Raw genomic sequence first — 19,798 nt, forward strand, 5'->3', positions numbered from 1 at the left:
AAAAAACTTTTTCTAAAGGTAACTTTCATTGCAGTAGCTTTATTTCACACTGGAATATTTAGAAAAATCCAACCATTTATTTGAGAAAAAATACATTATATATTTAAAACTTCCATAAAACAACGAAAACTCAAAATTATTCATGCTGCTGGCACATTTGAATTTCAATAATTAACATTTAACCAATCATCTCACAAAAAATATTATTACAATATAAAAGAAGTATCTTTTTTTATCTCTCTTTATTACATTTTAAATAAAAAGTAATGTTAAAAATTATTAATACGCTTTTCAATAATATATGTATTTTTAAGGGCATAACTTTGATCAAAGATTTTTTTCTAATGGCTGACTGGCTTTTTTTTTTTTACAATTTATATTTGATGATGCGCTACAAGTCTTTGAGGTTGGAAAGCCTCCGTTTCATCACCCTAATCTTTAGCTATTTCCACCAATTCCCTGTGAGATTCAAGTCAAAACTCTCTGAGGGCGACTGCAAAATGTTAATATTATTTCCTGGAAGAAAAAATCTGTTTGGTTGAACTAATAAAATACTAAAAGCGACCAAAGAACTTAGTTCAGTTCAGTCTGTACAAATTTTGTATATAATTTAGTCTAAATGTATTTAATTCATCCAGTTAATTCCAATTCAATACAGTACCTAAGCTTCAGAACATTCAACACCAATTAGTAAAAGGTTCTCTGTGTAAGAAATGTCCTAACAAAATGTTAAGAGTACATGAAAGAGCCAGACCACAGAAACACTGGGCCAAGTGCAAAGGAATAATAAATCAATTTTCTGCAACAATCATGAACAGGACGTTTCGATATTATACAGGCGGATGAAGGATATTCCAGAAATGTGTTTAATATGGGATTTAAAGGAGGTAAAATTATGAAATTCTGAGGAAATTATTGTATAGGCAAGCCTGAGCACCTAAAAAATGGGAAAGATGGTGGTTCATTGGTTCACGTTTTGGTCAGCTGGCTTTATTCACTGGCAAAATGTAACAATGAAATTATTTGTTTGTTTAAGAAAAAGAGGGAAAATCCATCCGCAATGTTGCACCATCTTGTTATAGCAACAAAATGTAAAGTAACACTCATAACGTAGGATGAGTCATATTTTCTTGCTCTTTATTTTCTCCGTGATAAAAGATTGTTGATACTACAGAAGAGGATAAAAGGCACTTGAAAACAAACCCTAACTATTCTGACTTTATTCACCAAATAGAGATTTTTTTACTCCAAATTTCATCGTCTACATAAAAATCACTTAAATCCGACATGTTCCTCCAGAAAGTTGGTTCTCTTCTCTTGCTCTACTCTTCTTTCGTAGAAAAATGTCAGGTTTCTTTTTGTTGTCCCCCAAGTGGCCAAAAAGCAGACTGCACATTTAAAATTCTCCAAATTCTTATAATTAATTTATTTTCCCCAGATAACTGGATATGATTCAAGCGGAGAAGGAACATACACAATTTTATCTGTTTGTTACTGTTATAGGTCAAATCCAAGTATAGCTGTTAAAATACTGGCTGCGGCACAAGAATCACTTTTTTTTTCATAATGACCGTTGTCATCACAAGAAAACAATTTGAGATAACAGTTATCTTGCCCAGAATATATGTATGGTATTGTGACTTTTAGTTTTATTCAGCTAGATGCATAATATAAGATAAACATGTCAATAAAAATTCTCCTTCTGTTTAGACTCAAGTGAATAAATGGAAAGTTTCCCCTTGTCCGTGTCCTGCAGGAGGGAACCTCAAAGTTTGCCAACCTTGACAACAGGATCAACAACAGACACCACAGCAGCAGGGTGAGTAGAGTGGAAACGCTGGTGATAGAGGCTGATCTGATAGAGGAGAATCGTGTCCAACATCTTCCTGACAGCTGAGAGGCTCTGGTTGCTCATCTCAGCTGCAGGGGGATGAAAGCTTGCAGCTTCAAACACTCAGAAACGCTGAGTTCACATCCACAGTTCTCACCGGACTGCCACAAGCTTTCAGGGTTACCTCACCAAGACGTTTTAGGAGCAGCTTAGAAACGACCTCTCTGATGTACGGACAAATAAAAGAGAAGTATTTTCACCAACTTTACGGCCCACGTCTGTGAATACTAAACATTTCAGCCTGAGGGGCCGTTCGTCCCCACAGGCCTTCATGGCCGACTTTTTGAAATTTGCAGCATGATGTAACACCATGTAAAAGTGCACAGAAACGCTCTGTGCTTAGAGGTTACATTTCAGGTGGATTTTAAGGCTTGTGGAAGCGTGGATGTTACAGTACCTTCAAAAGTTATCACACCTCTTGCACTTTTTCCACATTTTATCGCATTAAAGCTAAACAGTAAAGGAAGGAAAAGGGTACATCCTTCTTCTAACAAACAAAAATCTGAAATGTAAGACCAATACATATAAAATTCAGCATGACTGGAAATCACTTTCAGAGTCCATCTGTTTCTAAAAAAAAAAGATTGTAAGAAAAAAAGCAGGTTCTGGTCTACAAGCAAAACACCAAGTGTGTCAGAAAGTCAACGGTAAATTATCGAGGCTTCGTTAAATTAAGTTGTACTGTTGGCCAGATGATTATTTGTGTTGCGCAACGTTCTCACTACCCCCAATAAGCTCTTAACGAATGCTAAGTGCTATCAGCATCTGCAGAGGGAGACGGTGAGGAATGGAAAGAAGAGAAAGAAAAAAATGAAAAGTGTCAAAAGTGTGGGATTAATTTAAACTATATATTTTATGCTTATTCCTCTTTTTTTACTGCAAAATGAAATTGCCGTTTCACAATAGCAAATAACTCAGCAGGAAACATTCAGACATTTTGTTTCCTTTCCGTTGATGCTTAACTTTTATCTGTGTTTGTTAGAACACAACCTGGCATGGAAATATTTTTGGCTAACATTATATGTACACTCTGATCAAAAAGTGTAATGATGTAAAATACAAATAGATTAGAAATATTAATTAATATTTATCTAGTCATAAATTTGTTTTCATATTTCAAACTGGAGTCTAAAAATGAAGTATAATATAGACAGTGTTTAAATTAGCCTCAATTTATGTTTGGTTTTTAATTATTGAAAGTTAACATGAAATGTTTGATTTCTCATCTATTTTACATGTAAAAAATAGTTTTTCATACTTCAAACCTTAGACTAAAAGTGGTGAAGTGATTTTATGCAATAAAATTTGTTCTCATTGAAAAACAAACAGAATTGTTTTTTACTAGCATTTTCTCTTTCAAATATTTCTTTTAATAGCTTATACTGTAAAGCCGGGCAATGTTTGGGGCATTGCGAGACTATTTGTCAAAATAATTGATATATTTATTAATAATGCAATTAAAGTTTCTTTAAAAAAGAAAACAGAAGTGAGGACAGGAGACAAAACTGCTGCATAAGCAGATTTCAGAATAAGAACTTGAATATAAATGTCTAACTGCTTGAAGAAAAAGTCTGTAGCCGAAACGTCGACACTGATGTTGAACTTTATTCAACAAGTAAATTAGCATCTAAAAAATATCTAAAAGGTAAAGGTAATTTTATTTATATAGCACACTTTCAGCAACAAGGCAATACAAAGTGAATTAAAAGGAAGAAAAAAAAAGATAAAATAATCTATCGAGATTAAAATGAAATTAGGGGAAGCTAAGTGTGTCAATGTTTTTATAGTCAGCAAAAATGCTCCAGTGTTAAACGAAAGCAGAGGTTTCAGCGTGTCAAAAAAAAAAAAAACGTGCGAAAATGTTTATGTGGTATAAATATTTTTCAAGGTGTTGCATATGTGCATATTCAAATTGCCACAAAAATCCACTTTTCAAAGGTAAAACAAAGTTTTAAAGCTGGATACTATTCTAACAATGCTAAATGCCATGTTAAGTCATTGATAGTGAGGTTTGTAGCTGAACTGCGGGTGGATCAGTGGTTTTAAAGAGGATTCTTGAAGGGAATCAAGCAACAAAGTGAGACAGTGAGCTGTGATGTACGCTCCTGTGTGAAAAATAGCTGCAGAAAGCTGCTCTGAAATTCATCTGTTGGTGGGCCCTTTGGGTTGTGAATGAGAACCTCAGGGGGAACTAACGAAAAACATGTGTGTCCTTTTTGTTTTATCCCAGTCCAACGCTCAGGGCACCGTGCCCTACCTGGGAATCTTCCTCACAGACCTCACCATGCTGGACACGGCAGTCAAAGACCGGCTGGATGTAAGTTGATCTCATCTGTGGGATCCATGTAACAGCACTCAGGCTGACCTAACGCATCCTGTCACTCCCTTTGCAGAACGGCTACATCAACTTTGACAAAAGGAGAAGGGTAAGTGACACAATATGCAAAATATATTTCTCTCAGCTACAAATAAAGGGGGGGTTAAAGTCTAAAACGAGTGGAGCAGAAATAGAATCAAGAATGGCTATGGTTCTTAAAAAAGCAGGTGCAGTAGATATGTCAGCTGTTTTCCTTTTTTGAGAAACATTGTGGTGATAAAATTCTTTGTTAACAGGAATTTGAGGTTTTAGCTCAAATCCGGCTCCTGCAGTCTTCTTGCAAAAACTGCGTGTTTGACTCTGACGAGGCCTTCTTACAGTGGTACCACAGCGTGCCCACGCTCACAGAGGAGCAGAGGTACGCATTTAGGAGCGTTTAAGATCTGAAAATATCCCGTTTATGTTTTACTGACTGATGTCTAATTGTAGTTACAGACTGTCCAATGAGATTGAAGCACCCAGTGACCCGAGTCCTCGATCTTTGATGCCAACAGTCATCATCACCCAGTGCTCAGAGTGAGTTACCATGAGGGGATGGCGGGTCTCCATTGATGCAAATCCCTGTTTTTAAATGATTTCTAAAGCCCATTTCACTGGGAGTCGCTCACCATTGTCAGGATTAATCATATCTGATGTACAATAGTGGGGAGCAAAGTGGATTCTTCTATTTTTGATTTAAATGTTTCAAATAAGATTCAGAATCATGTATAACAAAGATAATTGTAGTAAACAGCAAAAAAAGCTGGGACCCACTGTTCTGTGCAGAGGTCTTTCAGTTGAAACAGACTGGAGGTTTTTGAGCACCAATGTCCTGTTTAAGGTCACTGCATGTCAGCCAGGTTTAAGCCCAAACTTTGAACAAGATATGAACAGAAATACAATATCTATGAACATGTAGGTGAGTTTGCTCTAGGGTTGATGGATTGTAAGTCACTGTTCGTGTTTATCACTGCTCTCAACCTGGAGTGTCGGCCAGAACACCACTTAGGCCAGGATTCAGCTCAGGACCAGATGTCAGGATGAGGTGCAGCAGATGGAATAATGAAGACACCAGGCAGGATCCTTTAACGGTTCTGTATTAAACTGTATTACAGATCTTGATCCAATTGAACATGGATGGGCATAAATGTGTTTCGGTGTGTCTGGGTGAGGGTGTGCGTGGTTTCCTATAACAAACAAAAATACAGAAAATAAGTTCAAAGTGTCCTATCATTACACATTACACCAAGTTATTATACCTTAGATGACCTAAGAAGGAAATAGATAAAACCTAACTAATCTCAGCCTCTAAATCACTATTAATAAGCAAACTAAGACAAGTTAACTAATAACCATGCCTCTGCTCCCGCTAAGTTCAGCACAACGCTCTACAATACACACATATAGCAGCTAGCTCGGACTTAGCAACAGGTGAAATAATAGCAAACGAACAAACTTCAAATCACTCAATTAGCTGCAGTAAACACTCAAATACCGCAACTTACTTATCATTGACGCACTTCTAAGGAAAACACACATCTCTTGCAAATCTCTCCCACGTGTTAGCACAGCGGCTCAGCTAGCGAACTTCCAAACCAGATATCAGCAACGTTGGTTACAGCAGCGTGCTGACGTCATCACTGCCCTAACTACGGTATGCCTTAAGGGACAAAAGTACCGCCGAACAGAAATCAAGTAATACAAACAGTAGTACTCAACATCAAACTTGAACCATTTACGGGTCTTTTGAACAGAACATGTAAATTATAACATCAAAATTAAATTGGTGCTTAAGGTTTGTAGTCCTTCAAGGGTCAGGTATAATTTAGAAATAGCCTTAGTTGCCCCACAGAGGGGAAATGATGGTGTAACAGCATAATCAGATTCACAAATAAAGTTAAGTGGAGAAGATTGGGATCAAAAAATGCAAAACTCACAGCTAAAGGGAAAACTGCTTTACATGCAAAGTTGAAGCAGGTATCATTTAGTTTTCCAGAGTATTTTGTATTAATTCTGTTTCTAGTTAATCGATAAAGTTTGATATTTTCGTTCTTGTTTCCAGCCTGAGCAGCTCCCGGACCAGCCTGGCTGGTGATGGCGACAGCCTCTTCGACTTTCACTCTCCAGTCAATAACTTTCTCTCCAAACTCACAAAGGTAATCCATTAATGCTTATTATTAGAAAAGGTCAGGTTTGCATTTATATGAACTCATTTCACAGATGCTGCATTCAGAGCCGACTCTTTTTTTTCTTTCGCTTTAGTTTCCTTTATTTTGAAGATTTCCCCTCTGAGATTACTGTTATTTGTGTTGCAGCACATGAGATCTCCGTCGGTTTCCTGCCTGGACGTCGACACGTCCCCTCCAACCAACGAGTCCACCCCCGTCGCGCTGACCCCAACCACGCCCACAAAAACGCACCGCAGGTCAGCCTCCTGCGGCAACAACCTCCCCAGTAACGTTCCGGGGTCGGGGCCCGACATGCGGATCATCAGGATACGGATGGACCTGCAGGATGGGAACCTATACAGAAGCATACTGGTACAAATCTCAAAACCATTTCACTCTAATTCACATCAGCAGTGAGTCGGCCTAAATTATCCGCAGCACGCTGCACTTAAAGCTGACTCTCCGTGGTAATGATAGTCATCGGATCAGATCCTCAGGACACATCAGAGCCGCCGTATCATTAGTGCAAATCAAGCTGTACTGGTGTCACAGTTATGCTCTGTTTTCCACTTAGGTTACGAGCAATGACAAGACCCCCGCTGTGATCAGCTCTGCCTTAGAGAAACACAATCAGGACCCCACGCAGGCGTCCAGATACGAGCTGATACAACTTCTGCCTGAAGGAAAAGGTACAAAAAAACCCTGTTGTCTACTTCAATGATTATTAAGCTCAACAATTCAGCAGTCATTATGTAAATAAGGGCATGGTAAAAGTTTTGTACTGTGATTTTGATCTGATCTGGGATCTAAAATAATTAGAATTAGAATAATACATTTTTAAAATTTCAATTTCAATTTGAGATACAAATAATGACTAAAAACAGAAAATAGGACCCTGCTGCCTTTATTTATTAAAGAAAGATGAAGCCAAGCTTGAAAAGTTGAGTGTCAAAACTAAGTTTACGCCACAGCAACAGTCTCAGAATTCAGGTTTTTACTTTGTTTAGGAGAGATTTTTCTCTTCTCACCATTGCTTGGTTTGCAGACATATTTTTCTAATCATCTGCCAACAAAGCATTTCAATCATGCTTTTGTCTGGACTTTGTCATTTCAACAACTTGATTCTTTACTTTTTTAGTTGCATTGTTTCTGAACAGCAAATTGACAAAATACCTGTTTTTCTATGAATAACACTAAAGTCAATTTAAATTCTACAGAAATAGCTTCGGTGAATTAGCTGCTTCTGGCTAATGCAGCAAACACCCACCACTGTCACCATGTTGTCAGCTGGAAACAGTTTTTCCTTAAATACTTTGTGTCTCTCTCATGTTAACTCAGAACTGGTCATCCCGGCAACAGGAAACGTCTTCTATGCCATGACATCATCCAGCGTCGACTTCCTGTTGAGAAGGAAAGGCGGGAACACCCCGGTTGGCTCGCCAATCACCACGGAGACGAGCGCCACTTTTCCTCGCATCAAGGCCAAAGGAAGGAGATTGGTCCGGACTTTGTTTTGACACAAGCTTTGTCCTCTGCGGCAGTTTTTGTTTTCTCTATAAATGTGCAAAAAGGACAAATCTACACATGCCTTCCTTCGTTCTCCCGACCAAGTCTGTTCTGCAAAAAAGTTGACACGTGTTCACGAGACATCTGCTGCTGAGGAACCGGGTCAGTTCTCCCAATTGCTAACCAATATGCATTACTAAATTAAACTGGGAGGGAAGGGCTGGTGGAGGCCTTTAACTGAGAGAATCAGGTGCTTCGGCCTGGTCATCTAGCATTCAATGCTTCTGTTTTTCATTCCAACTCAGCAGAGTTTGTAAGCATAGATGTGTAGCGAAACACTGAAGCATCTCCCTGAGATATATAAACATGTTTTGTATATATTTATATACCTTGTATGTCTGTATGATGAGAGAAGCTCCTAATTAATCTGAGAAATCCTGTTCATGCATTTCTGTTAGACTCCAGAGAGCTCAGAAAATATGAATTGTTTCATTTAGACATAAACAAAAATCTGCAACAATCAGACATTTATTCTACAGAGGGACTTTTACCAACTCTGCAGCTCAAATGAACGTTCTGGGCTCTGTGGGAACATAGAGTTAGAAAAACAGTTTTTTCTCTGACAGGCTTTCTGCACGCTCATCCAGCAACATCCAGACAGTTCATGTGCAGGTCGTCCATTACCCAGAGAGCCAAACGTTCCTCCAGCCGAAGCTGCTGTTGACCAAAGTAAATCATTATTTACAAAAGGGAAAAAAGATTTGTTCTGCTGGATGTCTAAAAGCAAGGAGCGGCCAATCATTTCTTCATGTTTTCCTTCTTAGACATTCTGACTTTCTGGTGATCTTTCACAGTCACATTAATCAATTTTTCTGAAGACCTTTCTTTTGGACTTTTACTTTTACATTTTTTTTACTTGTCTTCAGTCCTGTATTTGACCATTTTAGATGTTTTTGTTTAAGACATTTAATCATTCAGCCATAAAAAAAGGCTCATTTAAAATTGAATCTACAGGGAACTGGAAGCCTCAGAGCTGGGCTTCTGAAACGTTAAGAGATTACAGGGAGCTCTGGCTGCTTGGAAGGAAATATGTAAGAAAGGGTGAAGTTTAAAACTTTTTCACAGCACTATATGCAAGTAGATCGGTGCATTAAATTAATATAGCACAAAACTGAAGTTTCCTCTAAATTCCAGTGGACAAAAACAATTCCTTCAGCTTTAAATGAACTTCAAGCACTTTACAAAAAAACATGATGCTTTGCTAAATCAGCATAAAACTTCAAACAGGAAGAAAGTTGTTCCAGAACCAAACAGCTGATATGTTCGGGTCTAACGGGTTGCCAGGTTGGTTCCCCTCTGAGCTTTCTTTATTTTATCCTGAATGTTCAGCAGCTTGAGTTTAATCTGAACCAGTCCGGTGACCTCTGGCCTCTACGCATTATTCCCAGTGCTGATGAAGCCTTCTGATTGGCCGAGGCCCGGGAGGAGCCGTGGGGAACAAGAGAGAGGATTCTGGGTAATACTACATTACGTGCGGGTGGGATGCTGTTGCTAAAGACTGTTTTAGTGCCTTCTTCTGCTCGGTGCTCACCTTTCTCTTTAGAATATATTGAGAACACACAGGTGGAGGAAACAGCCTCCTCCAGCGCTGATCCGTTTCACATCAAACTTATTTATGCACTACATGTCAGATGTCTTATTTTGTGGTAATAAACTTACTTTTATATGGATTTTGGTGCTTATGGGTGAGATTTGTCATGCTGTTGGTCGTTTCATAAGATGCAGTAAATTCAGCTCCATGCATCATGTGAGTGGTGACATTTCAAAGACAGGTGACGTATGAAGTCAGACACCTCCGCAGAAGCTTTTTTTTATTCAAATTAAAGACAGCCAGCATCTTTATCTACAGGAAAGATCAAGGTCAGACTGAAGGCGGAGAAAAACCACTTCACAGATTATTTGACTTTATAACAAACATTCACAGAGAAGTAAAAGAAAATCATCAAACCTGAATCTTTTCTGCCCTGATTTCTTTCCAGAATCCTAAAAATAATAATAAAAGAAAGAATCCACGTGCTTTTCAAGAAGCAGAGCATGTCAGTCCTCGAGAGAACACCTGCATGCATGAGTGAAAAAACCTCCTTACAGAATCTGCTCTCATCCATTTGCAGGAGAGTCTCTTCAGTTTCAACAGCTGTGAAAAACGCTTCAGCTATCGCTTTTATTATTCTTAAAGAGACACTTTTACGGGTTTTGTTCTGTTTTCTCCTAACCTCTCCAGCTTGCTGTCAGATTTTTGAACTCGTTCTCCTACTGCACTGCTCCATTTGCATAAAAAAAAAATTAAATCATACTGAGCATTTGAAATGTTTTTGCCAAGAAAGCATAAACTGAATGTGTCTCTTTCGCAAGTGAAGAACTATTTTCAGTTTTCTTGAGACTCACACTCTGTGTCTGTTTGCTGTTTACTCGTTATAAATGTAATTTGCTTTAAAAACAAGCAATTTGCAGTTAAGTTGAACTGCTGTTTGGAACTAATGATGTTCATCTGAGCTGCATTTTTAGGATCAATTCAGTTATTTGCACTTTTTTGAAAATAAAAACTGAAAGATACATCTTGAAATCTGCATGCATGATGTGCAACATCCTGCTGCATCTTTGTGGCTCTTTGCAGGTCGTTACTGCCACCTGTTGATTACTGGAATAGTAAAATAAAGGAGAAAAAACATGCAAACTCCTTGAACTCACATGTATTCACCGCATTGAAGTATTTAAAAAACTACGCATTTTTATAAATAACTGTTGGTTATTAGGAATGATGGTTGAATTTTAAGAGGCTACGGGGAATATAAGCTACTAAGGAGGATTTTCTCTTACAGTGTACAGACATAATTTCAACAGCTTACAGTTAAACCAGTGTAAACTTTTACTCCTTTAAAACCCTTAAAAAAATAATCCCGAAATGTTATGGCACCACATAATACACAAAATTACCTAATTTAAAAAAAATTGCAGTTGGAATAATTACATTAGACTTTCAAATGACATTCACTAATAGAATGTTTAAAACTAATGTTTAAAACAAAATGTCTTCCTTCAAATCTTCCTGAAGATAAAAACCTGGAAAACTGAGAATCTTCAGGCGTAAAGATTTGGTTTGAGACGATGAAACTTTTTTTTTGACGGTTTTTGATATGGGCAGTTGTCCAGGGCGGCATCAGAAAGGGTTGGAGCACCCAAGAACTAGGAAATAAAACATATCTGTTATCAGCTGACCCCTGAAAATGTTTACTACTTCTTGTATTCATGTGTAGTGGAGTAAGTTCCCTTAGATGGTGTTAAGAACTGGGAGACTACATTACCTGCTTTCTGCTACAACCCCCCCTGCCCCCACAAATAGTTGATTAGTTTATTTAGATATTTGCATTTTAAATGGTAGACTGAAGTTAGGCACAGTGATTAATCATGATTAATCAATGTGTCAGAGTGTGATTAATCTGATTACATTGTTTAATCAACTGACAGTACCAGCCCAAACTGGACTTTGCTTTTTTGCGTTTTAAAACTGACTCCCAGCATACCAAGCGAGTTGAAATATTTCCCATAAGCCCCTGAGCCCAGCGTTATCGTGTAGCTCAGCGGACTCTTCAGCACTGGATCGTTCCTCCTCCACAGGCCTCGCACTCCAGCGCCGCCGTCCGGTAAGCCTTCCACACCGTCGGGTCCTGAAGACACACGGTGCCTCCTCCACGCTGTTCCTCCGCCTCATTCCTGTTTATGTCCCCCACGCACACCCAGCCGCCACCTCGCGACCCGTCCCACGCTGCCCTTAGGCTGACGGCCCACTTGGAGTGGTCCTCCGTGGTCTTGAAGGTGAACGTCTGCCCCGGGTTGATGCTCTTGATATCCAGGACCTTCCAGCCCAGCGAGCAGTCGGAGGGGAGGATCCCAGTGGAGCGCACCCAGAACTGAACCAGGAGGTCTGATTTGAGGGTGGGCGCCACCCACGAGTGGTAGAGGTCTGAGGAAAGAGAGAGAGGACAGGTGAGACAACGAACCTGAAGCTTTAGAAATTGCTCCAGCCTATAAAACAGAAGGAGCACCGTCATCGAACTTTGCTCCTTTGGCGAAGTTGATGAAGTCGGTGCCGCCTGCTGAGGTCAGAGTCACGCTGCGGTTGGACACAGTTTTCACATGTGGAAACGTCTGAGAGGACAGAAGGTTTTTGTTGCAGACAGCAGCCAGAGCGGGGACGGAGGACGCCAGGGACTCCGGGACGTCACAGTCATACACATCAGGCTGATTGATCTGCAGCTGCTCTCCTGTGGCGCAAAACACACTCAAGTCATTGGACTGGACAATAAATCAATAACAATACATATTGCGATAAACACACGATCAATATCAATAAAAAATATGTTTGGCCCAATATTCAATAATTTCATTGAACTCCAATCCAGAACTGCAAAGCATTCTGGGGGATGTAGGCAGAGGAAAGGTTTTTAGCAGCTCAACCTCTCACAGGCAGCTAAGCAAGTTTGTGGCATCAACTAACTCCCTTTTTGGTTACCTAGCAACAACCTGTTGCGTTTCCAGGTTGTTATGCAGCAGCAGTTTAAGGTTTCACCACCTTGCCTCATAACTGCTTAAAAATAAATACTAATTGTTATGCAAACTGCGCTGATCTTTGAAAATAACTTTATAAATAAAATGGATTATTATGATTATTATTATTAATATGGGACTTTTTGCCAGAGCAGAAGCAGCAGAAAACAGCAAATGGAGCAAGTATTTGTTGCTTGCCAAACTGTAAAACACAACTTTAAACATTAGACAAAATATTCCCACAGTGTAGAAGTGGCTGATTGAATTTGGATGCTTGGTTTAATAAACATTTTAATCACCACTAAATTTACAAACAGGAATATCTGTTGGACCTTTCCTCTAAATGAATGCATTATCCCTAATTCAGATATAAAGGAACTGTGTAAGAACCAAATGGCCTTTTTTGTGAAAGTATTGAATGTTTGGACAGATGAGAGTTCTGGTTTGATCAAACTCTGGTTTAGGCCCAATAGCCTGAGCAAAGCTATAAAACTAGTCGTGCTCGCGAAATAAGATCACTGCAGTAGTGATTTAATTATCAAAGCACAACAGCTTTGCGTTTAATTAAAATAAATTGAGTTTCTGCTAAGTGGTATACTGGTTCAGGACAAACTAAATGAAATAAAAGTTAGACTTGATTAAATTTGTTACTGAAACTACACAAGTTTATGTCAGCTCAACAGTTTTTCATTTACAGGTGGCATCCCTGAGACGATTACAAAGCAAATTCCAACAGCAGCAGACCAGTTTTCTGTATTTATGTGTAAATGAAATGCTGCAGGTGGTGATAAAAACAAATCTCTGTCTCTGCTGTTTGACCAGATGCCCTCTGCTTGTGTGTCCACGTTTTCCCCGGACGCCCAGAACATCTCAGCTGGAGAGGCGAGGACGTGATGAAACAAATCCCTGCCGCAGCGTGAGGGCCTCGATCTCTATGGTTACACACCTCCGTCTAATTACATTATCCCCAGCTCTGCCATAGCAACTGTGCCAACGGCTGAGTCTGCCAGCGATCTGCGGCGGCGGCTGAGTGACACGGAGACAACACCTGTTTACACTGATTATGCTGTTGTGTCATTACCTGACCGGAATGCTAAACACAACATAATAAATCCTTCACTAAAAGCAGCAGCTTTTAAGGAACTACATTAGCATATTATTTAAATAAAGCTGGCAAACATATAGTTTTTGTATTGTTCCTAAAGAGATATCTCTTTGAAATATTTAAATAAAAAACATTTCTTCCTGCTAAAACACTTGCTCAGACATCAGCGGTCTAATAAAGTTCAGGATTGACCCAGTTTTTCCTGACACATTTAGTTAAGAATCCAATCTAAATTGAATCTTCAGACGTTTTAGGTATGTTTCAAAAATGTTAATGTTATCTCCCAGATATGATGAGTTTCCCTGAACGTTGCATAAATCTGTGAAAAGTTTTATTTACAGAAATAGACTTATGTTTATACTGGCATTTTTTGAGAGTGGAACACAACATAAGATAAGCATTACAGGCTGGTGTTCAGCAGCAACAACTTTTGATTTCTTTTTTTAAAGTGTTTCTACTTTGAAACAAAATTAAAATCCCTCCAAACTCAGAGGAAACATGTATCATTATATGCTTATGAGATGCTTGTGAGAGAAAACAAAATCAAACCTAAATGTTTCTGCTTTTCCCCTCAGCGCTCCTCCTGTTCTCACCATCTGAACTGTCATGCATTTAAATGTCCTCCTTTACCTACAACTTCATTTAAGGGACCAACTTTGCCTCAGAGGCCGACCATCGTCTAATGTGAGTTGTGCACAGAGGCGTGAAAACCTTAAATACTCTTATATTTTTTCCTTCTTCCTCAATAACACCACATCTTGATTTCATTTTCAAATTGTTCATATCTGTAATATTCTTAATTAAGTGGAAAACCTGCAAAATTTCATATTTAATTTAAGTTCTACACTACGATGACAGAGAGGATACATCCTGTTTTCTTAAAGGTGCAGTGCACCTCCTAAGTTCTCCATATTAATACTGGTCACCGTTCTGCGAGTGGCTTAGCATTCCAGCATAAAAGCCTCAACTCCAGTCTTACCGATAGTCTGGAAACGTTCTAGCGGGTAGGTGACGCAGATGAAGTTCTGCCCGTTGTTCACTCCGCTGCTGGGATAGTAAAACTGCCCTTCCTGTCGCTCAGGGGGGAAGTGAGGGGTGCTGTGCACCAACCAAAACCCCTGATTTTTATCCAGCAGAACGACACCTGAAGGCCAGAGACGATAGATAGAAGTGTTAGCAAATTAGCTTACAGACAATGAAACAGGAATACATCAGGTGAGGCTCTGTTTTGTACCAGGTGAGACTCAGATACTTTATTAGCAGCAGGATATCTCTTCTCTGCATGAGTACCAAATTATGTCCAAACCAGATTATTCCCTGAGGTAGCTGAACTGTTTTCCACTCTGTTTCTGAACACAGGGCGACATTGTGGCCTGACCTTTCGTGTGACCTCTGCTGCTCCCGCTGCCTTCAGCCCATCTGCCACCAAACTCCTCAGAAGGCGGCTGGTCGTTGTACAAGATGTACGCTACCTCCGAATTCTGTGAAAACAAAAATGTTTTCTTTAAATCACCGATTCTAAATTCACACAAAGATTTTGCACGGATCCAAAACTGAAAACAACCAAATAATTTTTCAACAAATGACATTTTCTAAGTCTCAAAGACAATCTCTGCCATGGACTGATAGCGGACGAGATCTCAAAGTGTTGTCATATCAACAGCCTCCAAGTCTGATGTTTCCGTCCAGCGGAAGATGTGATTCTGTTGGAGTGCACTCGACTGGTTTGCAGCAGAGTTTGAATTGTCTGGGACATCTCAGGCATCTCATTATAAGACTCCGGACGTCATTTTTGGAGGAGATCCAGAGTTTTCTGGATGAATTATGCATCCCATCTGGCCTTGAAACACCTTAGGAACCCCTACGAAATGTCTCTGGGTTTCTTTGTTTGACCTGTTTTCTTCACGGTATGGTCTCTGTTGAGCAGAAACCAATGGATGGACAAACAGGATGAGTTTAAGGAATGAATATGGAACTTTGCGATTTTTACCGGCATTAAGAATATATGTCGGTAATAATTATTGTTGGAATAAAGTCCAAAAATAAAAGCACATTTTCACTTCTCCTACGGCTATTGCCGCAAGCATGGCGGTCAAAAATATGCTTAGCACCATGTTCAGTTAACATCTTAAAAAAGGGAAGTCGTACAGCTGCAGATGAAATGCAGAAGCAGACAGGAATATATCTTAACGCCTTTTTCTGATCCCTAACACTTCACTTGTCAAACTGCAGACTTCAGAGCAACACACGTGCAAAAAATAAATTAAAAAAATTAACAATATTCTGGGATCTCCTTTTGTAACATTGCTAATATTATCAGCAATATTCTTAAAGAAAATTGTATCATTTTATAAGTAAATGAAGATTTTTTTGAAATAATCAGGTTGCTTTTCCTGGTGGAGGTAGATAGTGCACCAAAACAGTCAGAAACATTTTCTGTTTAATTATTTCCTACCCATAGATTTGTTTTTGTGACAATGTTTGAAGTACAAAAATTGTAGAAAATTGCATTATAGATAGTTGGAATCAGGTTCCACTGAAAAATATGGCACCATCTACTCTTACTGAAAGAAATCTTTATTGAAGTACCAAAATCTCTGATTGAATTTACTTTTTTTTTTTAAAAGTACAATTCATTTAGTACAATGGTGTATTTGAGATTTCTCTTTTAAATACAAGAATAAAATCATAATATTATGGAAATACATTGTTAGTAGGATAAAAATGCAATATTACCAAAAGAAAGCAGAAAGATTAGCTGAAAAACGTTGTTTCAATGACAGCAAAGCTGCGACAGAGCTATAAAGATCTGACCACCTTGTCAAGTTCATGTGATTCTTTTTTCGAAATAAACTCGTTTGCACAATCAATTCAAAGTCCTGCTACTGAGAATTACTTGATGCTGATGTGTTAAAAGATTAAGCACTTATTTATTTGTCAAACCGAAACAAAGATGTTCACAAGATGCTCCACATTCCTCATGTTATTATTATTATCATGAGATTTCTCATAAAATTACTCCTTCATTAATATACAACCTTATTCTGGTAATATAGCTTTATTCTTGAATGTTTATGAGTTTGCTCTCATACACTTCCAACTTTATACTCACAATATTACCACTTTATTCTTTAAAAGAAATCTTGACCTAGCCCAGATACTGTGTGGCAATTTAAAAACATTTATTCACCAAGTAAGACAAATTTCTAATTAAGAACTTTTTTTTTAATCACAGATGTCACAATTAGTGGCAACCAAGACAATTCCAATAAAATAAGTGGAATGAAGGACCTTTTAATAACCATGCTTTCTGTTCCCCTTGTGATATAACACTGACCTCCATGTCTTTCAGCTGTTCTTCAAAATAAAATAAAAAAAACAGACCATTTAAGTGAGAGGTATTTTAATTTTCATAAAGGGGGTAAACAAATCTCCACTGCTAAAGAACTGCAGCAGAGAGTAGCATCTCAGGATCAACAACTCTCCATGAAAACCATTTATTACTGAGGTGCAAATACAGTCTAGGACATGGTAACATAGCAAAAACAATCTGGAAGATCAATTATTTTAAAATTAGTAATAAGTTTTGGTATGCATAGTGGTCCTGTTAAAAAGACAGAGACTTGTGTCAACAAATAATGTCGTGGGCAATATTCCTTTGGGCATTTATCAGTAAAAACAGCTCAAAGATATACTTGAAAATATTCTATTTACTTTAATTTTTTCAACCAAGCTCTGATTTAATTGCGGTTATGTAGCCTCCACCACAACTAAAACACACCTCAGACATGATGGAGTAAAAGAGAAGAAATAGAAACTACAGGTACAGAAAGTGTACAGCGAATACTTTACATGAAAAACTTATTCTAAAGTATTATTGCGTCAGTGCAACATAATTTATTTTTTGCATCAACTTTCTATGCCACTGCTTTTAGGTCACTGTTTAAATTAGATTAGTTTTTATGAGACTGTTGAGACGGTAAAACCTGAAATATCTGCTGCCTGCGGCCGTTTTTCACTTGGTCCAACCTGAACATGTGAATATGAAGGAAGTGAAAACTGCTTCATAATTCATTTTTGAAGAATGCTGACCTTCAACTATAGGTGTTTTTTTTTCTAAAGAAAGGGATGTAAAACTCACAATTTTTAGCATCAGCCTCTGATCTGCTGCAGATAAAAAGGAAACCTGATGGAAACCGACCTTTTCCTGTGAGTACAGCTGTCCGACTGTCTGGCCCAAAGCTCCATTGGTGTCATTCACCGTCACCTTCCCCTCCGTCCATCCTTCACTCCCTTTGTCCAGCAATAAATATGTATCTCCCTTAAACTCGTGTGTTCTACCCCCTTCTTTAGGGAGTTTGTACAAGTAAAACCTTGTTTAAACATAAGGGGACAGCAGAGAATTAATACCAGAGAAGCCAAAAGTTACACAATATATTCAACTGTTATTTAAACTCAGATTTCTGTGAATTTTGGCAGTGAAATGAATATTTACCAGTCAACGGCATCACCTTGGTCGTTGTAGCAGCTGATTGGAGATGCGTCGCCCCCTGGTGGCGCACACATAATCAGCAGGGACAGGATCAGAAACATCTACGAAGAAAAGAAGAATGTTTTCATTGAAAAAAACCAAAATCATTATATTGTGAAACTAAGCTTTAATATATTCTAAATAAGAAGATAGATTATTGTGAATTTAAACAAAAACCAACACTTCAAAAGCATTTTGAAATAAGAAAAATAATTAAAAAACGAGTTATTCTTGAGTATGTTTTAAAAAAAATATAAGCAGCAAACTGTTCTTAAATCTGCACTCATTACAGAAAAAATAGTAATGACTGCAGCATTGTGATTACCACAACATTTCATTAAAAATAGTCATTTAATAATTAAAAATCATCACATTTTCTAATGGCGCAGGTCAAATGGAGCTTATAGAATGGAAACAATCATAAAGTCAATATTCCATCCTACCATCGACATTGTTTACCACTTCCTGGTTTCTCTGGGAGTTTTTCTTGTTATTTCGTTCAGCAAAAAGGGCGTAGAAAGTTTTCCAGGCTTCCAGGTACTCCTTGAGTAATGCTGTGGTCTAATTCTTATGTAATCCGATGAGGTTTTTAGTCCATTTCATCCACGTTTCTCTACCTCCAGTTTGACTTCAAGGCTGCACCTCTTCCTCCAGGATGATTTCTGAATAAGTACAGCAGCAGCAGATTTATTAAGTGAGAGCTGATGCTTCTTTCAGGTCCTGTTTTAGTGCTTTGCTATAGACATGACTTTCCGCAAACAGTTTAAGCCTCACTTCTTCTTTTGATTCATTTTTTTCTTCTACCTTCCTCATCTTTATAGACAAACAAACTGCCCACTGAGCTAAAAGATCTCAAATACCTTGCTTAAAGCTGGGCGAAAATAAAATGTAAAACTGTAATTTTCCAAGTTTCCATAGTTTTATTTTTAGCGTGGACACTCTAAAAGTACATGACTTAAACAGTTTTTTTTATTAATTATTTTATTAATATGATTCATAAATCAGTCTTTAGGAAACAAACTATTATGAATAAATAGGCATGTTTAAGCTCAAACATGAAATACATACATTAAATACATTAAAGTCAAACTTATGTTCCGTATTATAAACTAACTTAGCATCTAGTTTTGATTTAAACTAGCAGTTCACAAACTCCTTTAGCTGTAACAACTAATTAAACTACACCGACGCTCTCATTGAAAGTTTTAGTCTCATTTATACAAACCTCAACTAAGTTCTCTTCACTGTTGTCAATTAAAAAAAGACTCAAATAATGAGTAAATAGATTCTGTGAAGTCCAAATTTCGTTTCCATCCACATCCTGGTTTTGGTCAGAGCTGCCGCTGTAAGCTAATCCCGCGAGGATAGGATAGTGACGTCATCAAAACGCAAGCTGCGACCAGAAACGAGCCACAGCGCCAACAGACAGCATTTTTATCAGGAAATTTATATATCTAAAATTACTATAGACGCATGCTTAGTACTTTGTCTTGGTTTATGTTTACTGTTAAGTCCTGTTTTTTTTCAGAAACCTCTTGGATGCTTCTAGTCACATGATCAATCACAAGTTTTCAGGAAGACTCTTTCTATAAATAATATATTTCTATATAACATGCTTTATTTGCTGTGTTATCTG

At 38.1% G+C, this 19,798-nt stretch overlaps 2 protein-coding genes across 4 annotated transcripts in view; one reads left to right on the forward strand and one right to left on the reverse strand.

Annotated features, from left to right (window-relative positions):
* rgl2 (ral guanine nucleotide dissociation stimulator-like 2) overlaps positions 1 to 9,651 on the forward strand; it is a 28,882-nt gene extending 19,231 nt beyond the window's left edge. For both annotated transcript variants that reach the window (XM_032558007.1, XM_032558008.1), the window contains 9 exons: positions 1,757 to 1,819; positions 4,122 to 4,208; positions 4,285 to 4,317; positions 4,505 to 4,626; positions 4,698 to 4,784; positions 6,310 to 6,403; positions 6,563 to 6,787; positions 6,990 to 7,104; positions 7,754 to 9,651. In XM_032558007.1, the coding sequence (XP_032413898.1) occupies positions 1,757 to 1,819; positions 4,122 to 4,208; positions 4,285 to 4,317; positions 4,505 to 4,626; positions 4,698 to 4,784; positions 6,310 to 6,403; positions 6,563 to 6,787; positions 6,990 to 7,104; positions 7,754 to 7,932 (1,005 nt within the window). In that variant the 3' untranslated portion in view covers positions 7,933 to 9,651. The remainder of the gene's footprint in view (positions 1 to 1,756; positions 1,820 to 4,121; positions 4,209 to 4,284; positions 4,318 to 4,504; positions 4,627 to 4,697; positions 4,785 to 6,309; positions 6,404 to 6,562; positions 6,788 to 6,989; positions 7,105 to 7,753) is intronic.
* A 110-nt stretch (positions 9,652 to 9,761) lies between these two features.
* dnase2 (deoxyribonuclease II, lysosomal) lies at positions 9,762 to 19,516 on the reverse strand. Of its 2 annotated transcripts, XM_032558009.1 has the most exons (8): positions 19,388 to 19,516; positions 18,606 to 18,824; positions 18,127 to 18,224; positions 17,833 to 18,004; positions 15,010 to 15,112; positions 14,611 to 14,775; positions 12,025 to 12,243; positions 9,762 to 11,942 (listed from the first exon to the last, which is right to left on the reverse strand). In XM_032558009.1, exons 2-8 carry the CDS (start codon positions 18,612 to 18,614, stop codon positions 11,569 to 11,571), a joined length of 1,140 nt encoding a protein of 379 aa, XP_032413900.1. In that variant the 5' UTR covers positions 18,615 to 18,824; positions 19,388 to 19,516; the 3' UTR covers positions 9,762 to 11,568. The 2 variants fall into 2 exon arrangements, with proteins under 2 accessions (XP_032413900.1, XP_032413901.1); XM_032558010.1 differs by lacking the exon at positions 19,388 to 19,516 and having other exon boundaries at positions 18,606 to 18,901.
* Positions 19,517 to 19,798: the final 282 nt, after the last annotated feature.

This window comes from Xiphophorus hellerii, chromosome 3 (genome assembly GCF_003331165.1).
Source record: "Xiphophorus hellerii strain 12219 chromosome 3, Xiphophorus_hellerii-4.1, whole genome shotgun sequence".
Taxonomy (NCBI): Eukaryota; Metazoa; Chordata; class Actinopteri; order Cyprinodontiformes; family Poeciliidae; genus Xiphophorus; species Xiphophorus hellerii.